Source organism: Charadrius vociferus, unplaced genomic scaffold (genome assembly GCF_000708025.1).
Source record: "Charadrius vociferus isolate BGI_N301 unplaced genomic scaffold, ASM70802v2 scaffold156, whole genome shotgun sequence".
In the NCBI taxonomy this organism is placed as follows: Eukaryota; Metazoa; Chordata; class Aves; order Charadriiformes; family Charadriidae; genus Charadrius; species Charadrius vociferus.
In genome coordinates, this window is record NW_009649042.1 from 2,344,228 (window position 1) to 2,355,523 (window position 11,296).

Here is an 11,296-nt window from a genome sequence, read left to right on the forward strand (position 1 = left end):
TACAAAATGCTTTTTAAAAGTTAATCAGGACTCAAAATCTCTCTTCAAAGTAGGTACACAGTATCACTCTTTCAGTTCAACCATTACTACATTCCCCAACTTCCTATATGAAAGGCATGCTTCTCCTCTTAGACAAAAACCAAAGAGGAAGAGAGCTGTGAAAAAAGTGCTCTTTTGTTTGCACCTACTACATTTTTTTTCCTTTAGTAATATAAGACCTTATTCATACCTTGGTTATGCTAACAACCTACAAGTGTGAGAAAGTAAAAGACAATTCGCTATCTCTCTCAATAGAAAAAGAAGAAACTTCCAAGCTTTTTCGTGAGTGCTTCACCCTATTCCACTAGCTTACTTCAATGAGCTATGAAATGCAAAACGTACGTGATTCCACATTTCTTCAATACCATGTTTCACCACTTACATAAGCAACTTAAAAAAAAGCTATAATAACGGATACACATCATATTTCTTCAATCTCCCAGTTTCGACAACAGATAAGATTTGACAGAAGTACTGGGCTCAGACACATGAGATGGTCACAATACCTACAACTTCCTGACAGCCATCATTTCATTTGACTGGTACTTCAATGAGGAAAATGGTTAGAGTCTTTTTAAAATAACTAAAGAAATGCAATACATAAAAGAGTTTTAAAGGTTTTGATTGCTTAATTTGGTTGCATTACTACTTGAAACAAGTTGTCTGCTAAACTCAATATTCCTTATTATTAGAACTCCATGCTGTGTGCTTTCTGTTCTATACATTGCTATTTAGAGTCATCAATAATCATTTAAGAATCAGATCTTGTTTTCTGCCGAAAGTTTACGGCTAATGTTTCTAAATGAAGATACATGAAGTACAAACAATAAAGCTTAATGTTCAGAAACTCGGTAAAGTCAACTAAATCTAGAACACAAAGAAGCTAGAAAAGAAAACATGAGTATGAATTAATAGGTCTAATAATGGAAATCAGAATTCTCATAGAAATTTAGAGTGTTTGGATAGAAGCTCAATTCTAGTAACCTCAGTAAGGTCTCCCACAAAGAGGAGTTTCAATTAATACGCATGTTGCTATAAGGAACATAAAATTTAAATATAGGCCTTTTTGAGAAAAGAGTATAAAATTATTTGTTTTCACCATACTTTCTAGAACAATACTTAAGCTCAAAGTTAGATACAAATTGAATAAATAAAGACTGGTTAGCATTACATGATACATCACATACATTAAATACTGGACTTGATAAGCCATCTCCTATCACCTTGCTGTCCAATTATTTAGGGAAAAAGAAGCAAATTCTTTAAAGTGTTTCACACTATTCCATGCAGCACAATATTCTTTAAGAAAAAAAAATGCAGTCACCTCAGAAAGGCTAGAGAAGGAAACTTAGAAACTAGTTCTGGTGTTCTTTAAAAAAGACTTCAGCCAACTTTCTCAGATTCTCCTCTGAAACTAGTCAGAAAATTACTACGACAACTTTAGAATTTCAGGCCTCATTACTGCTTTCTCATTTTCTCCATGGATCACTGGCAAGGTGAGACATTTGTGTCCAGGAAGTCAACCGGGGGCTAAAAAGTAATCAAAAACCAGGCCAATACCATTTCAGGCCTCTCTCTTAGTCAAAATACCCACAACCATTTTCAGTTTAGAAAACAGGAAAAGCTCTGTATTACACTACTTATCTTCTGTAATTGTCTTTAAAAGACTCGCTTAAGAATTGTGAAAGAAATTCAAATTTTAGTACTTTTATTTCAATCCAAAAGAAGCAGGAGAACTGAGCAATCCTGGAACCTTCTCTCTAACAGAGTCACAAGGTTGAGAAGCAGGAATTCACATCTCTACAGCTGTCCACAGATGCATGAAGTCTGAAACTCACTGCCATATTCTTATATTCTTGGATTGTATTTCCATGAAAGAATGGACTAATATTTACTACAAGAAATAATATTTAGTCCAATTGACAGCAGAGATTTCTTGCTTGTCAGAGAGAAAAAGTACTCCCTTCCCCAAGCGATGCAAGTACATTTTTCAAGCCTCATGACAGAAAATCTTCACACCTGCTTCACCTAGGAAACGCAGAGAGATCCTTAATGTTAACGGCTGTGCATTGAGTATTAGGTTACACAAGGAGCATTTCTACTGTTTCTGATGAGAAATCTAGGTAGGAATTTATAGTTCTCTGTGGTCATATCCGCATTAAAAATATGACAAATAACATTGTATACAAACTTCAGCTGCAATTTTAAGGAGAGCGTGATGCTGACATGATGCTGTTTTGAAAGACATTTACTTCCACTTTCAAAAGCAAACATATCAAACAGTAAAAAGAATGAAGCCTAAAATAACAGGAATATATTTTATTTGCCATGCTTTGCATTTATCAGGCAAACAATACTTTTATTTTGCTGCTTTTCTTGACATGAATGAAAAAGCAGACTACTAACCAAGATGACCCAAGGGTATGAGACAAATGAGGTACAGGTAAAGGTACAACACATTTTTCAAAAAAATGCCTGTGTTGATAATTCCAATTTAAAGTGTTTATACATAACTAGATGTTCAATCTTTGCACATTCAAAAATATCAGAACACTTAAACAAGTTTAACATGGTTAGAAAGGACTTACTTTTATTGTAGCAGGTTGCCAGTACACCTTTATCCGCAGGACTGGTACTAATGTGCCAAATTTCACCCACTTGATGAAGGAGAACATTTTTGTTTATAATGTTGTTTTCATCATCAAAATCTATGATGTGAATCTGCAAATACAATAAAAGAGAACATTAGGGTTTCAAATGTTTTCCTGTGGGTCTTAATTATACACGAAGACTGCACAGGACAATTTAATGAGAATTTTATAACCGATACCTACTTTAATTAATTGTTATACTAACAATTTAGTACATCATTGATTTCATGCAGCAATTTCCCTGTTTTGAGGAAATACCATGTTTATTCTTCTCAATTTTGCAACTAAAAGCTTGAAGGTGATTTTTCATTTTATGGCTAATAGTAAGTCAGCCACTCGTATTGCAATTCAACACTTCTTATAGCAATAAAGAGAAACAACGACATTACAATCCTTAGTCTAAACGTCTGCACTTCTGTATCCAATTCATCAAATTCAAACATCCTATCAAGTAAGAAGGGGAGAGAGGGAAAGGACTCTTATTTGAAACAAATACTGTAAGCCTCAGTAAGAAACTTTTGAGAGTTCACTTCAGCAATCACATATTCGTACCAATTATAAATTTGTAATACTTTTTACACTATGTGGAAGAATAAATATTGAGCTGAAAGATTAAGAAAAACAGTAATGTTTAAATATTTTTTAAAATACATGGTTTGCTTTTTGTGATTTTGATTTTTATTTTCAGGTTTGTTTTAAATAGGTTACCCTCAGTAAGTTTGCAGGCAACACCAAGTTAAGTGGGAGTGTTGATCTGGACAGGCTGGATCGGTGGGCTGAGGCCAATGGTATGAGCTTCAATGAGGCCAAGTGCCAGGTCCTGCACTTCGGTCATAACAACCCCATGAAATGCTACATGCTTGGGGAAGAGTGGCTGGAAAGTTGCCTGGTGGAGAAGGGCCTGGGGGTCTTGACTGACAGCCAGCTGAACATGAGCCAGCAGTACGCCCAGGTGGCCAAGCCCAACGGCATAGTGTAGCCAGCAGGACTAGGGAAGTGACTGTCCCAGTGTACTCGGCACTGGTGAGGCTGCACATTGAGTACTACATTCAGGTTTGGGCACCACAGTATAAGAAGGACATTGAGGTGCTGGAGAGGGCCCAGAGAAGGGCAATGAAGCTGGTGAGGGGTATTTAGAATAAGTCTTATGAGGAGCGTCTGAGGGAACAGGGGTTGTTTAGTCTGAAGAAAAGGAGGCTCAGGGGAGACCTTATCGCTCTCTACAGCTACCTGAGAGGAAGTTGGAGAGAGAGAGGTGGGAGTTGGCCTCTTCTCACAAGTTACAACTGATAGGAAAAGAAGAAATGGCTTCAAGTTGCACCAGGGGAGGTTTAGGTTAGACATTTGGACAAAACTTCTACAGTGAAAGGGTTACCAAACACTGGAACAGGTTGCCCAAGGAAGTGGTTGAATCGGTATCCTTGGATGTATCTAAAAGACAGGTAGATGTGGTGCTTAGGGACATGGTTTAGAAGTGGACCCAGTAGAGTTAGGTAACAGTTGGACTTGATGATCTTAAAGGTCTTTTCCAGCTATAAATGATTCTATGATTCTGCGTTACTCTCATTTTCCCTTTTTTTAGTTAGCTCTTTTTCTATAGTTGCCTCAGAAATGGAAGAAATTGAGAAAGATCCTAGCCCAGCACAACATACACAAGTAACTTTACTCACAGGACTAATTCCACTAAGCTCAACAAGTAAATTCTAGAAGACCCACAGGTTTTAGAGAACTGTATCCTCATTAAAAACTCATTAGCAAAGTTGGGCGAACAATGAAGAGAAAAAAAACCCAAAGATATCCTATCATAATGACTGAATTAAGTCTACTGAATTAACTATTGAATCACTGCAACATCTTAGCTACACGGTATTACAGAAAATTAGCGCAGCATATGGACACCATAGAGGAGGATATAAGTGTAAGTAAGCTAAGGGCACACAGAGAACTTTCTCAACATGACTGTAGTGTAACAGTTAATGACATATGTAATCATAACTCTTGTGGAACACAATCCTTGTGGAAAACACCTCTTAGAAGTGACTAGTTTTATGACCAGTAACTAAACAAATGAGTTACTAACCTGCTTTAATTACAATGAGAAAAGTTCCCACTGAACACAAGCCTAAGTATTGAGGAAAAAGTAGTGAGATTTGAATAAGAACAAATAACTATTTAGTTGTCCTCAAAATCGGGAGGAATTACTAATTGCAAATGAAAGTCGTAAGGAAGGGAGAATAAAACTAACCAATTTCAACACAAAATATCTCTTTTTCTTCAATAATGCATTTTTTTTTAAATTATTTTTTATTTCCATTATTTATTTTCTTTCATTGGGTACTCATGGGCAGCGAAGACTGGAGAACTGCTTTAGTTTGGCCAATGCCCTGTTTTATGCCTATATAATGCCGTGCATTAAGGTACACCATGAAAATAAGTATTTTAGGTTCTAAAACACAAGACTGAAAAGAACTTGGAGAGTTCTGAGAATGAGAGATGAGAAAAGAGTAAGTGACATATACTTCCTTTATAGGTCTACAAAAGCATACAGTAAATGTATGAGACTAAGAACAGTATAAAAAAACCCACAGTTTAGCAACAATGAAAGTACTGCGGTCAAGAGTTCCAAAACTACACTGTGCAGAACACAGTGCATCAAAGAGAAACTACCTAACTTCCAGCAAGTTATGGAGTCCAAATGCCAAGTACAACACACTTTTAATATCTCAAATATTGTTCGCAAGATTTTATATTCTGTCGTTTTCCTCTACTTTGAAATACCAGTGTTAATAGCAAAATATTTTCACCAGATCTCCTATGAATGCCTAAATTGCTTCATACAGCAATAGAACTCAACGAGGCAGAAGTTACCATGTCAGCGGTACAACTACTGCTTTTTTAGTGCTGTATTTGCACTACACCTGTCCATGACCAGAAGGGAAGAAACATTCTGCTCGTGATGGCACTGCATAAGAAACCTCTCACTGTGCAGTGCTCTGTCAAGCACCAGAGGTTGCAAGCCAGCTCCTAAGTTCGGTTTGGTAACTAAAGAAGTTTTTAATCAAATCTAGAGAACCCAGTACTGAATTCAGCAATAATGAATAGAGGCCTAGAGCCCTTCTTGGGGATTAGCAACTAGCTGAAAGGAGCTGTCAGCCTGAGGCACAGCTAAAGGCCAGTAACCCCCAAACATTTGTTAATACCCCAGGAAGTGTCCTGCATTTCTATTATTAATGTTATTAATCAGACAAGCATACTCCATAAAGTTGAAATATGTGTAAATATTTCTAAAATTTGTAGTCTATGCCCAATCAACTTACCTAAAAAAGAACATTTAAATTATTGAAGATCTGCTGGATATCAACTGTCGTGACAATTGTTCTCCAACTACAATTTTGTATCAGGATTTAAATAGTCGAACCAAGACATAAAAAAAGCACTTAGAAGTCACAGCAGAAAACCACATTGTGACCAAATGTCTGAAGAACATCTGAGACAGCACAATCCAAAAATATAATTGTGTGTATTTATTCTTAACTAAGTCTGTCTGCCACTTCTTTTGTTACTGGTCTCACAAGTATTACCTGAAACGTAAAGAAAACTGAATACTCCATCCCCCTTACGCCTTTGAATATTTTTTTCCTTGAGCCTCATCCAGTATTATTGAGGAACAAACTCAAAACCTCACTGGAAATTGACAGTTCCCATCTCCCAGAGCTATGGTTTCATTTTGTGCAGTCCATTATAGACCAGTTTCAGAGGAGTCTGTGACTATATCCATTTTAGTGGCTTCTGTGGTAGGTGTTAGCCTTGGCTAACGACACAGTCACTTGTTCCCCCAAAGCAGGACAGGGGGAGAAAATAGAAACAAAATAGAAAATAGAAAGAATAGGAATGAGAAAGCTCATGGGCCAAGCTAAAGACAGGGAGATCGCTTACCAATTACTGTTGTGCGCAAGACAGACTTGAGTTGGGTAAATTAATTAATAAAATTAAAATGTAATTACTAATTTGGGTAGTGGGAAAGAAAGAGAAACTTTAAACCAGCACCTTCTCTCCCCTTTTCCTCAGGCTTAACTTCACTCCAGACTCCTCTAACCCCATTCACGCGGCACGGGGGGGTGTGGGGCAGTGGTGGTTATGGTCAGTACATAGTGTTTTCTCTCTGATGCTCTTTCCATCTCACTCTTTTCCTCTGCTCCAGCGTAGGGTCTTCATGGGCCACATCTCTTTCAGGAAGATCCATCTGCTCTGGCACAGATGCTCCACAGGCTGCAGTGGATACCTACTCCACCATAGAGCATCATCTGCTCCTCCTGACCTTGGTCTTACCTCGGTTGTTTCCTCTGCTGTTTCTCAGTCTTTGTTCCCTCCTCCTCTATTCATTCAACATTTTCTCCCCTTCCTTAAGTGTTTTCACAGAAGTGCCACCATGCTCACTGGTCAGCTGTGTCCTGTGGCAGGTTCACTGGAACCAGCCATGTCTCACAGGGGCCACCACTGCAGCTCCCCTGCTACCAAAGCCTCAAGACCTTCTTTCAGTATAAAAGTATTTACTGAAATTTAGTCACAATAAATAAAATTGCTGTACAATTAGAAGTACTGTACTCTTAACTGCAGAAGAAACAGCCCAACAGAAATTGAGCCACAAAAGTCACTCAAATTTTAGTTTCAGTTGTCATTAAAATTATGATCAGAACGGACATAGCTTATTACCAACAATTAATAATTAAAAATCCAGTTTATGAAACTTCATACACACAGAACTGTGCATGCACCAGGAGTCCCATTAGAGGCAATCAAGGCTTAAAGACTTCTGTTTTACTTTGCAACTCTTTTGTGGTTTAAAGATAGCTCCAGAGAATCTATAGATTTAAGTTAACAAAAATGTGGCAGTTCCTTTACAAAACCAATCTGATTTAGTCATACAATTTAGAAGAGTAATTTCATTTTCAGAAAACACACACAGCTTTCATTCACCTACATTTCTTACCAACATCTTTGCATTCTACTCACAGAAGTCTTCAGCTTGACTATCACTTATTGTTCAAATTCAACAGGGGGGAGAAAGGAGAAGGAATGATATTGGAACGATGTTAAAAAAAAGAAAAAAATTACAACTGACATTTGACAGAAAAATTACCTGATTATCATATCTAAGAGACTGCGTTCCAACCAAAAACCTTATTGCATCTGTTTCTGCTGTCTGAGGTGTTAAAGCTCGTGCCTAGGGAAGAAGAAAGCCATGAGAAAAGTCCAATTAATACAATCCATTAATTTCAGCAAAATCTTGAAGCTTACATATCAGTTATCATTTTAAGCATTACATTCTTACAATCTGCAGACTTTCCTGCCCTTTATATCTATTTTGGTTAATACATTTTTGTGGAGTTTCTCACATTTGTGAGGTGTGTGGAACATGCAGGTGCTAAATACGTTACCTCGCCTTCATTGTAAGTGATAATATTCAGTATTACAGTTCTTCCATACTAATTCTCCTTTATCAACTGAAAAAAACCTCCATAGAACAGTGGAAAATTGTTAAATATATTAGCTACTATATATAGTGTATGTATATATATAATGTAGCTACTAGCTACTATATTAGGCTATTCTGACAGAAGTTTTCAGACTGAAGATGCCTGCATAAAAATGAATTCTTTCTCTCACCATTAACCACCAAGTTTAGAAGAAAGTTAAAAACCAAACTCCTTCTTTTCCACTCCAGGCCACTAGAGACAAGAATTGTCTGAATGACAAGAGAAATAATTTGCTATTTACCTATATAATTTTTGTCATCATCTTATTATTCTGTTGTATTATTGTTAATGAGAATGCTAGACTCTGCCTTGCTTCTTCAGCTCGCACCAACCACAGTCTTGGAAGAAGCAAAACAAAACAGTTAAGGGCCGTGAGAGACACTAAGAACTAATGTATAGCTTGAACTAAAACCACAATTGCCAGTTTGCACTAGTCATTAGTAGAGACTCTCTTGGCTAATTTTGCATAAATGGGAGGTAAACTAACACTCAACGGCACATTTAGCAACTGTAAGTTAACTGTAAGGAACATCCACTACTTCCCATGCAAAAGATACCCTGATAATATTGTTCAATATGAATTTTTTATTGGAACAGAAAAACAAGCCTTTGCAATTCACATCCTATTTGACATAAAACAGCTCAGATCTCTTCAGACACTAAAGCCTGTATTGCAAGCAAATACTTCAGAAGGATTCAGGTAACTGTTGAATGGCCCTTCCTACTGCCATCCTGTTGTGCAGCTAGCTAATGACTATATTCTGGATTCAGGAACTATTAGCTCCAATATAGTCCTGTTTGAAACTTACTTTAAAATTAATATCAGAAAGATGACTAGAAGCTTGGAAGGGAATATTGAAATACATTATATCACAATACATAAGTTTAGAACAATTTAATTCTAGAATAGCAACTTAAAGAGATTTGATGTTTCTTAAATAAGGCAAAGCAATTCAAGCCCTTGTCTGGCAGTAAGAACCAACTCATTTTTCAGAATAAGCTCTGAACTCCCGTGGAGCAGATACTTCTTATCTTCCATGTGAAATGTGTGATTTAGACAATGTAATATTTTGCTTAAGAGTGAGCATAAAAAGTTAAAAAAATGCAATGAGCTTAGTAAGTATAAGCTAGTAGCATAATATTTATATAGAAAAAAAGCACTAGAGAGCATGATTCAATGAGTAGTCTGTGTTCAAAACATACTCAAATGCAGATCAGAGATCAGTGTGAATCCGTACTGATTTGTTTGTACTCTCCTATTTATGCAGCACTTACCTACAACAAGCCTAGACAGTGTTTCTGATTGACAGAAACAACTAAAGTTCACCAAGAAGGTTGCAGAAAAGCTTTTCTTGTGTCTTGAACAGCATTTACATTTGCAGATCTTTGGCAAGAGCTCCTTTTCATTTCAGATTTGCTTTCAGTTATTTTGAAGAAAACACTAGAAATAAGCCAACAGCTACATATCTCTTTCAATCAAGCAAGCTTCTATTGTTTCTGTAAGTCAAAGAGAAGAAGAGACCTCCAGGATCTTCGATAAAATAAAGAAATAAAGGGGCATTTCATCCCTTTCAAAGCCTTTCTAGTAGGTCTTATCATGCTCCTTTCAAAAATGCATCAGGTTAGACACAAAGTACCCAAAATAAAATTATGTCAATACATACTAACATTTCTGTCATCAGCTTCACTATCCCTTCTTTAAAATACTTTTAAATTATTTCCCATGTTGGTGGGGGGATGGGGAATCAAAGGCCTAAGAAACATATGTAAACACATTTCACAACAAGAAAACACACTACTTTTTTTTTCCTCTATCATAAAAGTCTACACTATCCATAGAATACAAGGTTCAAACCCATCAAGCATTCATAAATCAGGGAAATCTGTTTCATGATAGCAGTAACAGTACAATGGACTTTCAGTTGTCTCCCACACAAAGATATAGCTAATTTTGTCTACTTTGAGTTACTTTTAGAGAAACAAGTTATTTCAACAGATGATGAAGACACCAAGTAACTCTCGTGATGAACAACATAACTGAATTTGGACTGCTGTCAAGACCAAGAAGAGTGCTTTAAGTTTGTCATCTTGAACTGCAACCTGTCAGAGCAGGTTGCAAACAACATCTTTCACAAAAGCATCTTGCCTCACAACTGCAGCCAATAGACAGAAAATAAACAAAAAGCATAGTATAATAACTATCAATTAGTCTAAGCCAATAGAGCTTATTATTTGTACAAAAAGTCAGCATCCACGGAACACTAAAGTGCATCTAGTCCCAAAAAGAGTTTATTACCTAAGATATTAAAGTATTATTTACTAAGAAAATTGCCTTGATGCACAGAAAATACCCAGAACACACATCTGAAAGATGCAAACAGTGAGAAAACAAGTCGTCCTTACAAACACCATCACAGCAAAGTCCCACCTAGCTGATGCTTCTAGACAATGCAACATTTGTAATTAGATCACTTTTAAAGAAGGCCCAAGACTAGGAAAAAAAATATCAGGAAGCAGAGATTAAAACATTGTGAACCACAAAGAACCTTTTGGTTACATGTCCAAATTTCATATTCACCGACAGGTCTATGAGGAAATGTACATGGTTTAAAGCAGGTAAACATTTATAAGACAGCGGTGATACACAGGCAACTTGATTGTGGTTGATGCTCTAACCAAATATTTTAACAGTCTAGAAGGAAGTTTATAAATACGCAGTCAAAATTCCACTCAGCTAACACAAAGGAAACCCTGCCTTTGGAAAGCAAACACCAAAGACTTCTCAATGCCATACAAGTCTGCTGAGGAATCTGAACAAACCACCCCTCCTTAGAGGCTTTTCAAAGTCTATATATTTGTTCTGCATAGTAGTCTCTACCTTCATCGGTTCTCATTTATTCCACTAAATTAGGGGTTGCACACAATCACAAAACAGAAAACCAATGGAATGCAACAATTATCAATTCATCCCTGCATTTCCAGGAGGAAAAAAAAAAAAAAAAAAATCTCTGCGGGTAACAACAAATGCTGAGCAACTGTTGCAGAGATGCAGGAAATAGCACCACCGTG

At 36.7% G+C, this 11,296-nt stretch overlaps 1 protein-coding gene across 1 annotated transcript in view; it reads right to left on the reverse strand.

The window, feature by feature from the left end:
- Window positions 1-11,296, reverse strand: part of TSSC1 (tumor suppressing subtransferable candidate 1) — a 93,847-nt gene that overhangs the window by 71,664 nt on the left and 10,887 nt on the right. Inside the window, exons 2-3 of the mRNA XM_009887923.1 lie at window positions 7,831-7,914; window positions 2,628-2,760 (exon numbers count right to left, since the gene is read on the reverse strand). Of these exons, the coding sequence (XP_009886225.1) occupies window positions 2,628-2,760; window positions 7,831-7,914 (217 nt within the window). The remainder of the gene's footprint in view (window positions 1-2,627; window positions 2,761-7,830; window positions 7,915-11,296) is intronic.